The sequence below is a fragment of the Lolium perenne genome, chromosome 1, assembly GCF_019359855.2.
Source record: "Lolium perenne isolate Kyuss_39 chromosome 1, Kyuss_2.0, whole genome shotgun sequence".
Classification (NCBI taxonomy): domain Eukaryota; kingdom Viridiplantae; phylum Streptophyta; class Magnoliopsida; order Poales; family Poaceae; genus Lolium; species Lolium perenne.
In genome coordinates, this window is record NC_067244.2 from 194,523,016 (window position 1) to 194,544,082 (window position 21,067).

General features: G+C 47.2%; 2 protein-coding genes across 2 annotated transcripts; both read right to left on the reverse strand.

Annotated features, from left to right (window-relative positions):
- Window positions 1–1,567: 1,567 nt before the first annotated feature.
- Window positions 1,568–2,875, reverse strand: LOC127317395 (RING-H2 finger protein ATL2). Its single transcript, XM_051347959.2, has one exon. It carries the CDS (start codon window positions 2,486–2,488, stop codon window positions 1,922–1,924), a length of 567 nt encoding a protein of 188 aa, XP_051203919.1. The 5' UTR covers window positions 2,489–2,875; the 3' UTR covers window positions 1,568–1,921.
- Window positions 2,876–10,297: 7,422 nt separating this feature from the next.
- Window positions 10,298–11,124, reverse strand: LOC139833647 (probable serine/threonine-protein kinase PBL8). Its single transcript, XM_071823983.1, has one exon. The coding sequence runs from the start codon at window positions 10,952–10,954 to the stop codon at window positions 10,298–10,300; it is 657 nt and encodes a 218-aa protein (XP_071680084.1). The 5' UTR covers window positions 10,955–11,124.
- Window positions 11,125–21,067: the final 9,943 nt, after the last annotated feature.

Genomic DNA, 21,067 nt, shown 5'->3' on the forward strand with positions numbered 1-21,067 from the left:
TTTTGCACTGGATAATGCATCATCTCTTTCCCTCTCCTTACTATATATAATCATGAAAAAGGAGCCCCGGTGTTATTAGTGTTCCTATGGTACATCAAATTGCTCATTGTTGTTACTGTTGTTCTCGTGGGTGGTTGTCTTTGGACTAGCCTCACTATGGAGTTCATGCTACCCGCAATTTCACCTTCTATAAAGACATGGTACGCCATTGACATACTCTCAGAAAAAAACCCACCTCTTTCTAGTACCCACATCTACGTTAAGTGATCGATTTGACTTGAGAAGGGATTCTTACTCCTCTCCACTGCTCTCATTCTAACCGTCTCTCTCTCTCTCTCTCTCTCTCTCTCTATCTCTCTCTCTCTCTCTCTCTATCTCAATCTCTCTATCCCCTCTCTCTCTGCTCTTAAAGATCTGAATCGACATGCTCGTCTCTCTCTTGTTCGGTGGTTCCCATCTTCAAGATAGGGTGAGGAATCCTCTCCCACATGTACGATAATAGCGATAGGGCTAGGTTTAGGGCTGGCCTAGGTCTAGGTTTGCACATGTGGCGTTCTGGCATGACGCAATCAGGGAGTTCACCGCCAGAGCTAGCGAGCGACTTCTACTGATGGGTGATGTTGTGGTTGCAGTTTGTGGGCTCCAGTGGATGGAGCCGAATGTGATCAGCGTTAACACCTCTACCTCCCCTCTAATAAAGCTTGGTTGCATCCCAGATATGTATAATTTTGTCACCTAGCTTTCGATGTGTGGCCACCGTGGAGATGGTGGCACCGGAGATGCTAGGTTTTGGCCCAATTTGAGACCTGTGTTGCACGTAATTAGTGATGTAGGAGTTACTAGGAGATCCTCGCTAGGAGAATTGCGACATTTGGAGCTGTCTTGGCGCCCCTACTCTTAATGGCCGAAGGACGGCCCTCCTCAAGACCTGAACCGCATGTTTTTGGATCATGTACAACCTCTAGGCGTGATGCTGATGCGAAGACCATCTAGCTGCTTTAACTTGCAGTTCCTCGGAGTTACCATCCCAAGTGGTGTGTCCCTCGTGACGGCGATTCTGGCTAGGGTGTTGAGCGGAGCTCATCTTAGCGGTGGAGAAGGACTCGATCACATTTCTTCTTTATGTTTCCAGGCTGCCTTATGTAAATTTAGGTCTTGAAAGCAATTTCTATTTTCTATTGGACCTCTTTGTATTGTCTTGCCCAAACATGAATGAATACAATTACTAGGTCCTTCGAGAATCCGGACCTTTCCCGATTAAAACAAAACTCGTAAGTTCTGTTTGAGCCCGCTTGTTTCTCATTCTTGGAGTTACCCAGTGTGTCTTCAGACACATCCATCCTTGGAGTTGAATGATTAATTTACAAGTTCAAGTATGGTAATTACATTCTACAAGTTCAGGACCTTACCTTTATTCATTCTCACATTATGCAGTGTGTCTTCAGACATATCCCTCCTTGGAGTTGAATGATTAATTTACAAGTTCAAGTATGGTAATTTCCCGTGCGACTATATATGTACCACGGACAGTCTAGGCTCTGGAGTCTGGAGACACAGGGTCCAGAAATTCACCCACCAAAACGTCGATCATGATTTTCATTAATTTACATACAACCTCAATTACAGGTAGTAATTCTATCATGCATGCATGGCGCAAGTCTATATTGCAATTCCAATCATGCGCGCATCATCAAATATAAGAAGACTAATCTAAATATGTACTACGTACCTCGCCAGTCCCAAAAGGCCAAAACATGAAAAGAAATCAACGCAAGAAAACAGGAACGACGAAGCCAGCCGTACCTCGCCGACTTTCGCGCGAGGACAGCGACACCGATGGAAAGAATCTTGTGCCCGTCTGCCGTTACGTGCTCCTCATCGCCGCTGCATTGGCGTGGATCTCATCTTCCCAGCTCAGAGCTCACACCGGGCACTCCGCGCCGCCGTCGTCCTTGGGGTCGTCGTTCTTGGGCTCGGCGGCGGTGGGTGGCGGGGCGAGGACGCTGGCCCGGCAGAGCGGGCACGTGGAGTGGAGCTGCAGCCACGCGCCGACGCACGCAGCGTGGAACCGGTGCCCGCAGCGAGGCAAGAGGCGCACCTGGTCGCCGTCCCGGAACTCCACGATGCACACCGCGCACTCCGGCGCTGCCTTCCCACCGACGGCGTCGCTGCTGGAGTCGAAGACGGTCACGGGCAGGGAGGACGCGATGTCCGGATGGTCGGGGTCGCAAAGACGCCTGGACCCTCCCGGCGAGGCTGCCGGTGACGTGTCGGCCGAGGGCGCCTCCTCGTCCGCGCCGCCGGGGGCCAAGGGACCACGCTTCCCGGAGAAGAACCGCCAGAAGTAGAAGAAGATGAGGAGGATCATGAGCAGGTTGATGCTGACGAGGCAGGCCGTCAACGCCGGGCCGTGCGGAGCCCAGTGCTTGCTCTTCTCCACAGCCACCGCCGCCGCCACCGCGGTCGCTGGGCTCTGGGCCGTTGTCATGGCGCCGCCTGAACCTGATGCGAGAAGATGGCTTTGGACGAGAGAAACAGCAGACGACAGTTGCCAATGGTGTGCATAAACCACCGAAGCTAAATCTTTTTACAGAATACTAAGACGTCCAGTTCGTTCTTCGATCTCAGGAAAGAAGAACAAGAACGAGGAAGGCTTGTTAAAAGGGAACATAAATGCACGCCAAGAACACGAAAGGCAGCAAACAAGAATAGAGAAAGAAGTAGTATGAAAGTGGTGAAGGGACATGGAGCACATGGGGGGTTATAGAAGGTTGGAGGGGGCATATAACCTCGGCCCTTGGTGTTTTGGTGGTACAAACAATATGGTGAGATCATGAGTTTTATCAGTATCCAATTGTTTGACTATGGTGGTCTGATATGGTTACAGTTGTAAGCTAATTCAGGTTTTACAGCTCCTGAGTATTTTTATAGGTTGGAGAAGTCACAGTGGATGGGTGCTAGGAAGACTTGGTACTATTCTCAGCTCTCTCAATAAAATTGATATGTAGTTTTTTGTGCTCCGAAAGGAAGAACACTAACGAGGCCGGACCTATTTCTTCCTGGTTCGATGTGGCGGTAAGTTGATCTAAAATGTTGTCCTCTGGTCGTGTTTTTCATATAAAAATGGCATTTACTCAAGGCGATCGGTGGTCCGTAAGGCAGCTTTGTCTATTTTCGCCAACCCTATGACAAAAATAATGTTCAACATTACAACATACCATGATAGTCCTGTTATGAAAACCAATTCTGGTGGTTATTTCTTGGTAAACTAGGAGTTGACGTTATCTATCAAGTAAGTGTTCAAATTCCTGAAGATAACATGTGATTATTGTCTGAAGAAACTAAATGACATAATTCATCTTCTTACTTAAAAAGTAAGTGCCGCGACATGGTGACAAAATATTAAAAAGATTTAGAAAACATGCTACAAAATTGTAGCTGAAAACTAAACCAAAATATTGAAACTACAAAGCTTTAGAATTAAGAACACAAAACCTTATTCAAAATGAAGTATATATTAGAGAAAATCTTAAGAGACCTTTACATCATTCAGGTATAGCCGTATAGGCCGTGTAGGATTATTGTCCCTTGATCAAGGACGGCTTGTATAGGTATGCAAACTATATCACAAAGCTCGAGTAGTATTTTTCTTTCAAAATAAGTTTGGATATCATCTGTAAGTAACACTCAAATTATGCACGATGTGAAATAATTAACTACAAACATGAAACATATCATTCGAGATAGCTTCATTTTGAAAATATATTCTTTATCAACAGAAATATATCAGTTAAAATATGATTGAGATGGCTTCGCTTGTTTAATCTTGTGTATTGAGAAAATCATGCACACGTAAAACAAAATTACAGAAATTTTCAACAAAAATAAACCAAAATTGGCATGTAGTTTTTCAACTCCAAAAGGATGGCCACTGACGAGGTCGATCCCGTTCGCTCTCGGTTTGATGTGAAGTTAAGATGATATATAGGATTATCCTCTTGTTGATTTTTTATATAAAAATACCATTTTATTACGGTACTCGGTGGTCCATAAGAAGATACGGTCTATTTCCACCAACCGCATAACAACAACAATGTTCAACTTTCCAACAGAACTTGATAATCGTGTTAGGAAAACCAATTCTGGTGTTTGTCTTACTCAAAGCGTTATACACGCTAGCACAGTCCAATCCAAACAATCATCATCATCATCACTGATAAGTTGATATATGGAGCTTGTCTGCAGCAATATCCGTGTGGGATTATGGAATACGGCTACCGATCACTTCAAGCACTAGTAGAAAACCTCTCATCCATCTAAGCCATTGGTACCGGTTCCCTTACGAACCGGTACCAATGGGGTCATCTGCACCGGTTCAAGGGCTCTGGCGGGCGAGGAGATTTGGTACCGGTTCGTGAGGAGCTTTCGTACCGGTTCGTGTTAGGAACCGGTACGAAAGGTCTTCGGCCAAAATTCAGACGCGTGGTGGGGCCCGGGCTGGACCTTTGGTACCGGTTCGTACCAGCTATATCAAATCGCCCAGATCCCTTCCCGAGCCCCCTGGCTCTCATTTTTCTCTTCTTCCTCACACTCTAAATTTTTCTCCACCTCTCACACTCCAATAATCTTTATTTTTCTCCACCATTTTAACAAGATTAACGGCATACATCTATCCAAGGGTTAGCAATATCATCCTTCCTTCCGGTGTTCCTACTTTAGCTCAGTTCTTTGGTAGTTTTAACTCGTACTATTTTTGTAGTGCAAGCAAGGTGTTCGATGAAATGCCTAAGTTAGTGATTTTATTTTTTTATATGCAATTTGAGCTGAAATTATGGTATGTTTTGTAGGTTTTAATTAGTATCATCCCCGTCCTTACCGCTGTCGATCGCCAGCGTCGTCCCCTAGCCGGCACGGTACCACCTCGGTGAGCCCCTCTTCTTTTATAAAAAACAATTAGTTTTATGTGATGAACTTGAATATTAATTAAGTTGGTCACTCATATATCCATGATGTTGTGATTTTAATGATTTTTGATATACATATAAAATGCAGATGAGTCGACAATGGATGTACGGTGACCGGTGCCATCCCGAGTTCATTACTGGCATGCATTATTTTCTCAACGTGGCTGAGGCAAACAGGCGGTCGAATGGTTTCATGTATTGTCCATGTAGTTCCTGTAAGAATATGAAGGATTACTCTACCTCGAAGACCCTTCACGTCCACCTGCTGGAGAATGGTTTCATGCCCAGCTATAATTGTTGGACCAAGCACGGAGAAAGAGGGGTTATATTGGAAGACAACGAAGAAGAAGAGGATAGTGACAACTATCCCTTATTCACTGAAGACGGTGGTAGTAGAATGGGGGAAGACGAAGCTGAAGAAGAGCCCATTTTCGATGAGCCGATTTTTGATGACCCGGATGACGATTTGGGTCGGGCCATTCTTGATGCGAAGATGAACTGCGGAAATGAAAAGGAGAGGTTGAAGTTGGAGAAAATGTTAGAGGATCACAACAAACTGTTGTACCCAAATTGCGAAAATGGTCAGAAAAAGCTGGGTACCACGCTGGAATTGCTGCAATGGAAGGCACGAATGGTACTTCGACAAGGGATTTGAAAAGTTGCTGAAAATAATAAAGAAGATGCTTCGGGGGAGAACGTGTTGCCCTCTAGCACGTACGAAGCAAAGAAGGTTGTCTGCCCTCTAGGATTAGAGGTGCAGAAGATACATGCATGCATCAATGACCGCATCCTCTACCGCGGGAGTACGAGAATTTGAATGCATGCCCGGTATGTAGTGCATTGAGGTATAAGATCAAAGGCGAGATGACCTCGGCGATGTTGAGGGTGAGTCCACCCCGGAAGAGGGTTCTGTGAAGGTGATGTGGTATGCTCCTATAATACCACGGTTGAAACGTTTGTTCCGTAACAAAGAGCATGCCAAGTTGTTGCGATGGCACAAAGAGGACCGTAAGAAAGATGTGATGCCGAGACACCCCGCCGACGCGAATTCGCAAAGTGGAGAAAAATCGACAGAGAGTTCAAGTCATTTTCAGATGATGCAAGGAACTTAAGATTTGGTCTAAGTACGATGGCTTTAATCCTTTCGGGAGCGAGCTCCATAGCACCTGGCCAGTGACTCTATGTATCTATAACCTTCCTCCTTGGTTGTGCATGAAGCGGAAGTTCATTATGATGCCAGTGCTCATCCAGGGCCCGAAGCAACCCGGCAACGACATTGATGTGTACCTGAGGCCATTGGTTGAAGAACTTTTAGAGTTGTGACGTGACGAAGGTGTACCTGTGTGGGATGAGCACGAACAAAAGGAATTTAACCTACGAGCGTTGTTATTTGTAACCATCAATGATTGGCCTGCTCTTGGTAACATTTCAGGGCAGTCAAACAAGGGATACAATGCATGCACACACTGTTTAGGTGAGACCGATAATTATTTGGGAAACAAGAATGTGTACACAGGGCATCGTCGATTTCTTCCAAAACAACATCACGTAAGAAAGAGAGGAAAGCATTTCGGAGGTGAGGCAGATAACCGAACGAAGCCTACCCGCCCTAATGGGGAAGTTATATATGATATGGTCAAGGATTTAAAAGTGATCTTTGGAAAGGGTCCCGGCGGACAATCTGTTCCGCATGATGTTGACGGACACTTACCCATGTGGAAGAAGAAGTCGATATTTTGGGAGCTACCCTACTGGAAATTCTTAGAGGTTCACTCTGCAATCGACGTGATGCACGTGATGAAAAATCTTTGCGTGAACCTGCTAAACTTCTTGGGCGTGTATGGGAAGACAAAAGATACACCGGATGCACGGCAGGACCAGCAAAGTATCCACGAAGGAAACAACCTGAATCCAGAGAAGTATCAAGGTCCTGCCAGCCTATGCTCTTACCAAAGAGGAGAAGGAGATCTTTTTTGAAGTCCTGAGTAGCATCAAGGTCCCGTCTGGCTTCTCGTCGAATATAAAGGGAATAATAAACATGTCGGAGAAAAAGTTTCAAAACCTAAAGTCTCATGACTGCCACGTGATTATGACACAATTAGTTCCGATTGCATTGAGGGGGCTTCTGCCGGAAAATGTTCGAGTACCCATTGTGAAGCTATGTGCGTTCCTCAATGCAATTTCTCAGAAGGTGATCAATCCACTTACTCTACAAAATTTACAAAAGGATGTGGTCCAATGTCTAGTCAGCTTCGAGTTGGTGTTCCCACCATCCTTCTTCAATATTATGACACATCTCCTAGTTCACCTGGTCGAAGAGATTGGCGTTCTCGGTCCTGTATTTCTACACAACATGTTCCCCTTTGAGAGATTCATGGGAGTCTTAAAGAAGTACGTTCATAACCATGCTAGGCCAGAAGGAAGCATCTCCAAGGGCTATGGAACAGAGGAGGTCATTGAGTTTTGTGTTGACTTTATTCCTGACCTTAAGCCGATCGGTGTTCCTGAATCGCGCTATGAGGGGAGACTGCGTGGAAAAGGCACGCTAGGAAAGAAATCAGCAACGTGTATGGACGGACATTCTTTCACTCAAGCACACTACACAGTTCTACATAATTCCATCTTGGTGGCTCCGTACAAAGAGGAACACAAGGAGATCTTACGCTCTAAATACCCGGAGCAACGTGAAGATTGGATTGATGGAGAACACATGAAGACTTTCGGCGGTTGGTTGCAAACACGTCTCATGAATGTCACCGATGACGAGCAGTTGTACTTGTTGGCCAAGCAACCATCTTCTACTATATCGACTTTTCAAGGGTACGAGATTAATGGGAACACATTTTACACTTTCGCCCAAGACAAAAAGAGCACCAACCAAAACAGTGGTGTCCGCTTTGATGCAGAAGATGGCAATGGGAACAAGGTCACATATTATGGGTACATAGAGGAGATATGGGAACTTGACTATGGACCTAATTTCAAGGTCCCTTTGTTCCGGTGTAAATGGTTCAACCTGAAAGACGGGTGCAGGTAGACCCGCAAAGACGGAATGACTACGGTGGATTTCAAGAATCTAGGGTACGACACCGAACCATTCGTCCTAGCCGGTGAAGTGGCTCAGGTTTTTTATGTGAAGGATATGTCTAGCAAACCGAAAAAAGAAAAGAAAGGCAAGAGGACACATCATACGATGAGCCAAAGCGGCACATAGTTCTTTCAGGAAAAAGAAACATCGTGGGAGTAGAGGACAAGACAGACATGTCAGAAGATTATAATAAGTTTGACGATATTCCACCCTTCAAGGTAAAAATTGACCCAAGCATCATCTTAAACAATGAAGATTGTCCATGGTTGCGTCGCAGTAAGAAGAAAGGGAAACGGGCGAAGAAAACTCAGAAGACTAGCTAGCTACATATAGGGATCATAACTTGTGTATCTCAATATGGAAATCACTTTTGTGTAATGATGTTACTGTATGTAAGATATTAACAATGGAGATGGTTGGCTTGTGTTACTAGTTAAGTCACGGGCTTGCAGGGAAATTTTTCCGAGGCGGAACTTCCGAATATGCCATATATAGGGCATGTGCACCAAGGGCATATTCGAGAAGTTCCGCCACGGGAGATTTCCCAACCCTTTCCCCAACATTGTTAGAGGAGATGGAGTCTTCCACGGGCTTGCAGGAAAAAATTTCCGAGGCGGAACTTCCGAAGATGCCATAGGGCGTGTGCACCAAGGGCATCTTCGACAAGTTCCGCCACGGGAGATTTCCCAACCCTTTCCCCAACATTGTTAGAGGAGATCGATGGAGTCTTCCACGGGCTTGCAAGGAAAAATTTCCGAGGCGGAACTTCCGAAGATGCCATAGGGCGTGTGCACCAAGGGCATCTTCGACAAGTTCGAGCTCACACCAGAGCAGCGGAGGAATCCCTAGTGACATCCCGACTACAGCCCGACTTGGGAAAGCTTCTTCATCAATCGGCGTGAGAGGGCGCTTGCCAGGCACGAGGAGGGCGGCCCGCCTCCTCCGAACTTCAACGAGGCCGGCTGTCGGCTGTGGTGGCGCGGCCGGACTCTCCAGGGCGTCATGGCCTACCGTGGCCCCCGCCTGCCCTCAGTCCCAGCCCACGCGTGCTCACCCGCCGACGTTCGAGTACCGCGACCCCGATGCCAGCGACGATGATGACGGCGACTACGACGACTACAGTGGCGACTACTACAGGGCTAGGCACGAGTATGACTGAATGACTCCAACAGTAGAATTTGTCCATGTATCTTTAATTTTCAGTTAAGCTATGTACTTTTAATTCGAGTTCACTCGTAATAAAATTTTATTCCCGCCCTTTCTTTCCCGCCTTTTTTCTCCCACGCGCGTCGTCGTGGCGGGAAAGTTTCCCGCGCGACGTCGTACGTGGTGGGAAACTTTCCCCGCGAGGCAGCGTCGTGGCAGCAGTAAAAGAAAACAAATAGAAAAAAAATATAAAAGAAAAGGAAAGAAAAGAAATAGAAAAGAAAAAGAAAAGCAATAGAAAATAATAAAAAGAAAAGAAATAGAAAATAAAAGAAAAAGAAACAGAAAAGTAAAAAGAAACAGAAAAGAAAAAAAGAAATAGAAAAGAAAAGGAAAGAAAAAAAATAGAAAAGAAAAGGAAAGAAAAGAAAAGAAAAAGTAAAAGAAAAGTAAAAAAGAAACAGAAAAGTAAAAAAGAAACAGAAAAGAAAAGAAAAGAAAAAAAATAGAAAAGAAAAAGAAAAGAAATAGAAAATAATAAAAAGAAAAGAAATAGAAAATAAAAGAAAAAGAAACAGAAAAGTAAAAAGAAACAGAAAAGTAAAAAAGAAATAGAAAAGAAAAGGAAAGAAAAAAATAGAAAAGAAAAGGAAAGAAAAGAAAAAGAAACAGAAAAGTAAAAAGAAACAGAAAAGTAAAAAAGAAACAGAAAAGAAAACAGCAAAAGAAAAAAGAAAACAGCAAAAGAAAAAGAAAACAAAAAAAAAAACGGTTTCCCCTGCGTTTTGACTTAGCCGCGCGCCCAAACCCCACACTTCACACAGTTCAGACGCAAAACCGCCGCGCGCCCACGCCGTCGCCGTCGCCCACGCACGCCGTCGCCGTCGCCCACGCCGTGTCGCCATCTTCGGCGCCGCCCGCCGACACGCCGTCGCCGTCGCCCATGCCGCCGCCCGCCGCTCTCCCCTCCTCCGCGCGCCGGAAGCCGAAGGTGAGCGCGCCGGCCGCCCCTCTCCCCCTCCTCCTCCGGCAAGCTGCGCCGCCGCTCTCCCCTCCTCCGCGCGCGCGCGACCGCGAGACCACCTCGCCGACGCCGCCGTCAGCCTCGCCGACGCCGCAGACGTCCGCTCCCCGGCCACCCCGCCGGCCGCATCGCGTTCGCGCTCAGCGTGTTCGACGAAATGCGTCGCCGGCGCCGCCCGCCATCTTTTGCTGCCGCGCCGCCCGCCATCGTTTGCTGCCGCCCGCCATGCATGGTTGCCGTCGCCCACGCACGCGCGCTGTCCGCCATGGTCGCCGTCGCCGCTTTGCCATGGTTCTGTAGAGGTCCAGGAAGGAGGACACCACGGTGGCTCGTCGTCCCCGGTGCCGTTCGGCTGCTGCCGCCACGGGCGCGGGCGCGGACTCTGCGCGAGCAGGGCTCGAGCGCCTCCACGACGTCGCGCATGCGCGGGCGCGCCTTGGGCAGGCTCTGCAGGCAGGAGTGCGCGACGGCGGCGGCGCCCCGCGCGGCGCGCGTGGAGTACTGCGACTCCATGCCGGGGTCCATGATGCGGTGCAGCCTGTCGTCGGCGCGGTGGAGGTAGGGGCGCGCCCAGTCCACGAGGTTCTGCTCCCGGCCGCGGCGGTTCTTGTCGACGGAGCGCCGCCCCGTGAGCAGCTCCAGGAGCACGACGCCGAAGCTGTACACGTCGCTCTTCGCCGTGAGGTGGCCCGTCATGATGTACTCCGGCGCGGCGTAGCCGTGCGTGCCCATCACCCGCGTCGTCACGTGCGTGTCGTCCCCCTTGGGACCCTCCTTGGCCAGCCCGAAGTCCGACAGCTTCGCCGTGTAATCCTGAAAATCCACGTTCACAGAACAGTCAGCAAATTGCTCTGAACAACTTTCAGCTGAAATGGTCAAAGTATATGTAGGATCAGATTAAGATGTTTGTTGAAATGGTCAAAGTATATGCCTATATGTGGAAAAATACTTGTCGCTCGCGTGTTTGTTGCCGGCGTGTTCATTATGATGCAGGCGCTACGAGTGTACGAGTGTCGCGGTAGGAGCGCCGAGTGTTAGGGTTAGGGTCCGTAGCGGTGCCGAGTCCGTGGCGGTGCCGCCGCGACATAGAGAGAAGAGCGAGAGGAGGAGCGCCGAGTGTTAGGGTTAGGGTCTGTAGCGGTGCCGAGTCCGTGGCGGTGCCGCCGCGACATAGAGAGAAGAGCGAGAGGAGGAGGGGGAACACCGTGTCCGTGGCCGTGGCGGTCCGTTAGGGTTTTTTTGCTTTCTTCATTTCAATTGTTATCCATCTAGCAATCTGTTATATGATCATGACATGATGAATGAAATACAATTGCTTTCTTAATTTTTTAGTGTCATTGAGGTATGGAGGACGGCACCTTCGTCCGAGATGAGGAGGGGGAAGAAGCGGTGCAGAAATTGATCTATGAGAGTGCCCGTGGTCCGGAACCCGACGATGGAGATGACAACGAGTACCAAGACTTTCTGAATGATTTTGGCGAGGGACTTGAGTCTGAACAAGTTAGAAAAGACAATGAAGTGTCCATCACAAACTCCGGCGAGGTGTATATCTATGTATCAATTAGTCTGTGTTCATCCCTAGATGCATTCATTTATTTGTATTGCACTTATTAACGAATAATTTTTTCTTTTAGCCTTCTGGATCATCGAGCAAGTCTGTTAGAACAAAACGAGGCCCGACGCAGGTGCTAAAGGGCGAGGGCAGGTTAGCCCTCACGGCATTCAAGGATAATGGTGAACCAGTTCATCCCAAGGAGTTTTGCCGCAAATTTACAAGTCAATCCGGAGTTATTGTTAGGGACCATGTACCGATCAGCATTCAAGAGTGGCATAAGCCGAAGAACCCGGAGAGTGGTGCTAGTTATGTCAACGACACGATGAAAAAATTTCTTTGGGACACGCTACTGACAAAGTTCAGCCTACCGGAAGACATGACGGAAGGCCAGAAGAATAAAGTCAAGGAATGGACATTGAAGAAGATGGCCATACAATTCCAGAGCTTCAAGAAAAATTTATGGGACAAATATAAGAATGAAGATCCAGTATTCGATGATAATCTAGTGAAGATAAAAGATCACTGGGCCGCATTTAAGGATTATAAGAAATCGTCTACTTTTGTGTCCCGATCGAAGAAAAATACCGAAAATGCTGCAAAGAAGAAACTTCCGCATCATTTGGGGTCAGGTGGCTACAAGAGTGCCATTCCGAAGTGGACAGCATTTGAGAATAAACTGATTGATCATGGAATCACTCCACAGACATGGGACTGGCCCGAACGGTCCAAGTTCTGGTTGTTCGCTCATGGGGCAGGGTTGGACCCAAAGACAGGGCTGATCGTTGCGAAGGGAAAATGGAAGGAAAAAATTGAGGCAATTGTACCGAAGCTTGTAGATGCAATTGAAAAGGTCAGAAAGGGAGAGTACATTCCCGATCGAGAGAATGACGAGCTGACACTCACTACTAGGGAAAGGCCCATTGCCGGCGCACCTAAAACCCCCATTGCCGGCGCACCACGAGCCCGCCGGTGCGAACGCGCCGGTGATAAACGGACACTGCCGGCGCACCAGATAGTGCGCCGGCGATATATCAGCTACTGCCGGCGCACCACCCTGCTTCGCCGGCAAAGATCTATTCCACCGGCGCACTATCAGGTGCGCCGGCAGTAGTGCTTCCAGCACTGGCGCATGCTACGTGCGCCGGCAATGTTTCATTTAGGTGCGCCGGCAATTAATTCGAAAATTATTTTTTCCACTTTTTTCCAGCATATTACAATACAATTTTGACAGCAGTATATATTTACAACGCAGTTCATATTTATACAGTATTACATGCAATATGAGAAGCACATAGAGAGCCAAGTTTCATTTCGGTATCAGTACACAAATACGCAAGTCTCGTTTCGGAATGTGTTGATTCATACAACACATGTGCATATGCAACACCGAACGGCGAAGTTTCACAAAGTTAGAAGTCTTGGTACATAGTCGTCACAAGTATCGTCATACACCTCACAATGTAGGTCCTAACCTAAACTAGAATCACATAGAACATGACCAACATGGTCATGACCATCATCACGAAGGCCATGGTCTTCATCCGGTTCCTCCTCATGTCCCTCATCTCTCCCGCTAGATAACGGGCGTATCTTCCTTCCGCCTCCACCCTAGTGGGGTATCCCTTGTAGCTGTTGCCACTGAAACGGTGCACTGTCTCCGACAGTCCTCCCGATCGTCGTAGACTCCAGGAACCCTCCCCTTGTACACGACATATGTCGTCGGCATCTCCATTCACAAGACAAGTAAAACGTTAGTACCAATGCAATGAACAAGTGCCAACTCAAATAAGAGACAAGTAGTATGAACTAAATAGCATGTGCCTCATACTTTGTTGGTCGAAATAAATAATAACATACAGGGATGGGGTCAGTGAGGCTAGGTAGGATGCACAATAGATTGATATTTGTGGCCTTCACACCAAGCCTCACTGGCCCCACCCCGGAGTGTACAAGTGACCCAACATTTTAATCATCGGCCAATGCAATTAAGAAGTGCGAACTCAAATAGAAGACAAGTAGTACGAATTAAAAAGCGTGCCTCATACTTTGTCGGTCGAAACAAATATTAACATCCAGGGATGGAGTCAGTGAGGCTAGGTAGGATGCACAATAGATTGATACTTGTGGCCGTCGCACCAAGGCTCACTGGCTCCACCCCCGAGTGTACGATTGACCGAACATTCTAATCATCGGCAAACTCCAAATACGAGGCAAGTAGTGGTCGAGTAAATGCAAATAATTATTAAGCTATGTACGCCATAATCTTGAAATATATAGCAAAGTAAATGAAACTACAGACACATGTTCACATGCACATTCATACAACTAAATAAAAGCAACTAGTCGATTCTATGGGAATATATAACAATTATTACAGTACGGAAGTTCAAGGACATATCGTTCAAGCTTTAGCAAGTGTTCCCGTCGTAGGATCAGGTTGTACGCCTAGGGGGGAATGGACGGCAGCCCTCAAGCGAGTTGAACGGCCTCTCATCACGCGACATCTCCAAGCGGAGGTCTATCTCGTCATTAGGTGGTAGACCATAGCCGTAGAAGAACTCGCAGGACCTATTGTTGACATCCTGCAGGATTATCGTGCAAATGAACTGCTGGATGCGACCCCCGTTCTTTCTAATCTCTCTATCAGGGACATCCGCCATGTTTGCAAACCTGTTTCTGAGATTATCTGGCAGCAACATGTCATCTGCGTACTTTATGTACTCCTGCATCTGAAGGATGGCGTACCACGCGTCCATCCCATTGTCGGGCGTCGACTGCCTGAGGCAGGGGAAGTTGGTTGTGTGGGTTAGGACGAAGCCTCCTCGGGATTTCCTCTCTACTTTGAGGGGGCCTGCCTTGTTGGCGAAGCCGGTGAGAGCATCATTGAGAAGGGCCACGATGTGGGAGTAGTCTTTCTTGCGGTCCCTACCCGAGTCGAGATAGACTGCATGCGAGTGTTGCGGGTGCACGACGATGAGGGTGCAGAACTTGTCTCTGCGGAAAACACACGGATTAACCTTTGGAAATGCAAATGGAGATATAGGATAGAATGGTGATGGGGGACTAGCGAGTGATTACTTACTCGGGAAGTAAGGGATGAGAATGGCGCCCTTCTTAATGTTCGCCAAAGCATGAAATCCTCGACCTGTTGGGTGGCAATCGCGCGATCCCAGGGGTTGCGAGATGATGCTCTCCCGCATATAGAAGGGGTCCATGATCGCGATGGTCGGCGTCCCCTCCTTAACAATCTGGGAAGACATGCTAAGAGCAACTAGGCGAACCACACTAAAGTGGAGCGCTTGCATGCGATAGATGCTGAAGATGTCGTTGAACCGGATGAAGCACAAGTCCGCGGGTACTTCTCGACGAAGTTCATGCCGGTTGGCACCTTCGCCACGAAGAGAGGGTAACCAGGATCTTTTGATTTGAGAAGAAGGTTCTCCACATGCAAGACAGTCTCATGCAAGCTCCTCATATCCGGGGTGAGTTTCTTCACGACATGCTCCGGCAGCATCGGTTGACCCAAGTGATGCAGAGGTCGCCAATTGTTTGGCAACTTGTCAAGGAGTGGGACCTTGTCCTTGGATTTGGCCGCCGCCGCCTTGTCTTGGGCGTCCTTCTTATTTGCCCTCTTCCTCTTCTTGGGTTGTAGTGCTGGACCATCCATCGCCGTAGTGGCCGTAGCACGGAGTGTGTTTGGGCTCAACATATTTTTGACGGCGGCGGTGGCGACCTCCTCGGGATTTTCCTCCTCATCAGCCGTTTCTTGAGAATCGAACAGCTTCTTGGAGCACACATATTTGAAGCCCGGCGCATCCTCATGGACAACTTGTGAAGACGTAGGAATATCCCATTGGAAGTTGTCACGTTCATATTCCTCGGCCTCCGGCGCAGCCGGCTGTTGTGGTGGGGCGCCGACCTCCGGCGCAGCCGGGCCGTTCTGGGTGGGGCGATGACCACGGGCGCCGCTGGTTGTCGTGGAGGGACGCTGACATGTGGCGCCGCAAGGTGCTTGTCTTTGCTTGCCGTCGACCCCGAGTAGGTGTTGATCCGAATTAGGGTCTTCGGCCATAGCAGTACCCAACCCTTCAGTGAGGCCAGATTCAACGGGCTATCGTCATCGGCACCATGCGGTTGATTAGGAGGAAACAAATCCTCATAGCCCGGTAACGCCCGATCCACTTCAACCCGGTAAACGTCATCCGCCATATCTCGTGTGTGCCACTTCTTATCCAGGGGCCGAATGATGGACCCCCTCGCGACGTCTTTGATTTCGTCGTTTACTCTCATCAAAAAGGTGCATGGCGTCGAGAGCGCCTGCGAGAACATGTGTATGGCGTTAGAGAGAGGGCAAGGATGACAAAACTAATATATTAACTTGATGTACACATTAGTTAATTACCGTGAGGGCGTTGAGCTCGGCTAATGTCGACGGGCCAGCACATGCGGCGGCGGGCGTGCAAGTGACGGAGGGGCTGCTACCCGGCATGGACGGTGAATCCCTAGCACCAGCGACATTGCCGGCGGCGGAGGAGTCTCCATTATAACATTGTCATTGCCGGCGGACGGCGGCACCATCGAGTTGCTGCCGTTGAAGCTAACCACTTGCATTTTCGGGGGGGGGGCCTTGTTTGCCACCCTCATACCACGCTTGCATAGCGTTGAAATCTGCTTGGACTCCAGCGGCGACTTCAGCTTTGACTTCAGGTACGAGTGTAGCTTTGAGTTGCGGTACCAGTTGCGGTACCAAACCAGCTTGGACTTGGGCTAGGATTGACTCCCTCATTTCCTCCGCCTCCCGCTGCTTCCTCTCATTACGCGCATTTTTATCGGCCGCAGACGACAAGCCATAGTGACCATGCTTGTAGCCTGTACCGGCGCCAGCCACACGGCCTCTATGCGGCCTTCTCGTCGGTGAATGCTCATTAACGATGTTTAGCGCCCGTACGAGAGGCTTGTCCCAGGCTACCCTGCCCGTCGAGGCCTGGGACGAGGAGCCTTCGTCACCTTGGGAGGCTTGAGAAAGTCTTTGTCTTTCTTCTTCTGCGGAAGAAACGCGAACCATTTAGAAATGTTGCTACTATTATATGAACGATACTTGATCTAATAAAACCGGTAAATTGCTTACCAGTTTTTTCTCCAACGCCAGACCTTCTCGGTCGTTCGTGAACCAAATTATGTCGGTTACGACCTTCGGGTCCGTGACAAGTTCCCCGGTTAGTTTCTTCTTATGGTACCGGGACCTGATGAATCTTCTTTCAAGCGGGTCCTTGTACTTGAGCCAGGGGTTCTCAATGCCGGCATTTACATACGCCTCGTCCTCCTTCGCCCAATAGGGCTCCTTTCCCTCGTACCCACGGCTCCCAAGGTTGTGGTTGCCGATGTTAAGCTCCCGCATTTCCTTCCCCCACAACTTGCGATTCTTGGTTGCTTGTAGCTCTTCATTGGCCACAAAAGCATCAAAGTCCGCACGGGTGACATGCGGAAAGGCGGAGTGGACCTCTTCGAAACCTTTGCCCTCGGCAATCAGCCTCCGCACCATGTACTTATAGCTGCTGAGGTGTTTGGTGAACTTCGGGAGGGCTTGTGAGTTCACAATGTTGTTGGTGTGATGACTGGAGGCGTAGTCGCCTAGGAACTTGTATCGTGCGTGCAACCTCGCAATGAGCTGGGCTCGCAAAGGCGCTTTGCTCTCAGCTCGGAGGTCCGTCTCGTTGAGATTGACGACCTCTCGGAGGATACATGCCAGTTGGTTGCCGTACCCATTGGCAACATCCTTCGGCAACACCGGCAAACCACCGGCGGGGTCCACCTCTCGTGATTGTGTCTGCCGGTGCCGACCGTGTTTTGGCGCCTTGCCTTCCGCGGCCTCTTGGCTCCACTTGTCCCGGTGCCACTACTCCCGGCGGCGGCGCTAGGATCGTCGCCGCTTGTCTCGCCGCCACCCCCGGCGGCGCCGGTTGCCTCATCGCCGCTAGGCTCGTAGGTACTACCCCCGGCGGCGGCGCTTGCCTCGTTGCCGCTCGGCTCGTCGGCACTACCCCCAGCGGCATCCTCCATCTCATGGTCCTCGTCGCCGCCAACACCAGCGGCCTCGGCATCCTCCTCCGTCCTAAAGAAGTGCCTATTGTAGTGCTCCTCTAACTCTTCTTGAGACGACATGGTGGCTTGCACTAATAGAAGACGAAAAAGAGTTAGAATTCACGGAAAAATTCGGCATGACCTTTGCTAAAAATTGGTCATGCCGAGTGCTAGAATTGCCGGAACGGAAATGAATCGACATTCCGGCACTCAATAGCAACTCAATCCCTGTAATAAATGTAGCGGCAACAATAGTAGCAGAAACATCTTAACTCAAAATGTAGCAGCAACAATAGTAGCAGAAACATCTTAACTCTCAAGTTACATAACTCAAAATGTAGCAGCAACAATAGTAGCAAATAGTAGCAGCAGCATTGCATGTACTACAACCAGTATAGTGAGCATTTTACATCCCTGGCATCCCTGGCAGCATTACTTAATTACAACAGAAATTCACATATATGATACATGTGTCTTCTCCAACAAACCGTGCCAAACAGAGCTTGTACATCAACACCATGCTACTCTCTGGCTACATAATTAAAACAGTGCCAAACAGAGCTTGTACCCACTTATACAAAATACACTAGGTACCTTATCATTTTCATTTTGTTTTAAATGAACCAGATAAGGAACATAGCACCAATTTTCATTTTCTTTTAAATGAACCAGAGAAGCTCACATGTGTCATTTTAGCAAACCAGAGAGCAAAACCGAGAGAGCATTCTTTTTTGGCGGTGAGCATGAGCATGAGCGGTAGCATTTCATTTACACTATAATAAAAAAAAACAATTATATTTCTTTTTTCAACAGCAATTAGTATATAAAGAATTTTATTAAAGCATTTTATTTTTATTGCTAACATAATTTGACAGTAGCATGCATTTTTATTAAAGAATTTTCTTGCTACTGCTAGCATTCTTAATTCAGTAGCATGCATTTTATTTTCTTTTTTCAACAGCACTTGTTCTTTTTATGAACTAAACCTACTTCATAAAGTAGCATAAAGTAGCTAGCTACTTCATTTGCATTTCATCTAAACCAACTAAACCAACATATATAAAGTTCATTTTCAACTTTATTGCTCTATCATTTCAAGCTCCTGCATCATTTTATTTCTAGTTGAAAACTTACAGAGCATTTAATATATATAGAATGAACCATTATTAAACCATAGAATAAATGCTGTATCATTCTTTTCTCCTATGAACTTTATATGAATTGGCAGTACCATAACCAAAATGCTAGCATTTTTAAACCAGAGAACACCAGTCAAGATGCTAGCATTTTCACTTTCTTTTTATAAATGGTTTGGTGAGCTAAACCTGCTGCTTCTTTACCTAGCAAACCAGAGAATGCATTTAATCAAGAACTAACATACTGCTAGCATTCATTTTCCTTTTTCAAACCAGAGAACAAATTAACCTATGAATTTCATTCATATTATTAGCATGAGCATGCAACACCATTTAGCAAAAGCATGAGCATTTTATTTTCATTTAACCATTTAGCAAAACCAACATATATAAAGTTCATTTTCAACTTGATTGCGGTAGCATAAGCATGAGCATTTTATTTTCATTTAACCATTTAGCAAAACCATTTCCATTTTCATTTTGATTAACCAACTAAATCAACCAGTAGCATGTAGCAATTAGATGAGCTACACAGGCCATCACAAAACACCAACTAAACCTTATCTAACCAATGCAATGCAAGTCGACAGTTCTAACAGGACAAATCAAATAACAATACATGGCATGTCTAAACTTAGCACTGTGTCATTTTCAAGCAAATGACATAGATGGTAGTTACCCCAATCGGTGACAAGGAACTGACAAAATAAATATGCTCCTGTCTTTAAGTAAAAAAAAACTAAAATTCATCAAGTAAATCGGTGAAATTGAGTTAATTTGTACATGTTGTCAGTAAAATTCGACTACTGCATGCAAGAACTAAAATTAGGGCATGGTTTTTGAATGTGACAGTAACAGGAGCATCCAATTCCAATGTGACAGAGGGGAAATCGGGGGAGGGACAGAGGAAGTAAGAGGGGGAGGGGAAGGTGGAGGAGGTCCTGGCGGATTCTTACCGACGGTGGCGACACGATGGCCGGCGCGTGTGCGACGCCCTCCTCCTCCTCCGCCGCGACGGTGGCCGGCGCCTGCTCGATCCTCCTCTCCGCCGCGACGGTGGCCGGCGCCTGCTCGATCCTCCTCTCCGAGGCGACGGTGTGGCGACGCACGGGTGAGGACGGCGGTGCTCGAGGTCGACGGTGGCGGCAGCGAGAGAAGAACAGCGCGGTTAGCTAGGGTTCGTCGATTGGGGAATTCGAATGGGGAGGGAGAGAAGTGTCGCGCGGTGCGGCTAAGTCCCACGTATAGCCGGGCCCATGTTATTGCCGGCGCACCACCTGTTTGGTTCGCCGGGGACAACGCTACCCCGGCGAACCAAACAGGTGGTGCGCCGGCAATAACATGGGCCCGGCTATACGTGGGACTTAGCCCCCACCAGCCCCTGGCCATTTCCTTTTCTATTTTACTTTTACTTTTTCTTCATTTCTTTATTTGTTTTCACTTTATTTTATGTTTATTTTCTTTCCTCCCAAATCATATACAAAAAATGAGTTATGCATTATATTTATGTTCTTATCTTTTAAGATAATAACAAAGCAATGTAAGAACATGAAGATATGAGTTATATATACATGCATGCATAAAATATTGACCAACACAAATCCTATACTATTTTTTTCCTTTTCTAAAACATTTCCTTTTTCTATTTTATTTTATTTTCTTCTTTTCTTTATTTCTTTTCACTTTCTTTTATGTTTATTTTCTTTTCCCACAAATCCTATACATACAAAAAATATGAGTTAATTAGGCATTACAAAGCAATAACAAAGCAATATGAGTTAATTAGGCATTACAAAAAAATATGAGTTATATATACATACACAAAATATTGACCAACACAATATTAATTAGTCATACATAAAATATGAGTTATACATTGCAAATAAAGTTTTACATCATCGATTGAGAAGAGTGTTTCGCTTTCTTCTTGCTTTTCTTGCTCGTCGTTGAATAATTTAGCCCCGTGTCGTGACTTCTTCTTTTGAAGGGTCGACCTGACCTCGGTAGCGTGGTCCTGCTTCTTCTTGTGGTGTATGTTGTGTCTTCGTCCTCGGATTCTTCCATCATTGGGTC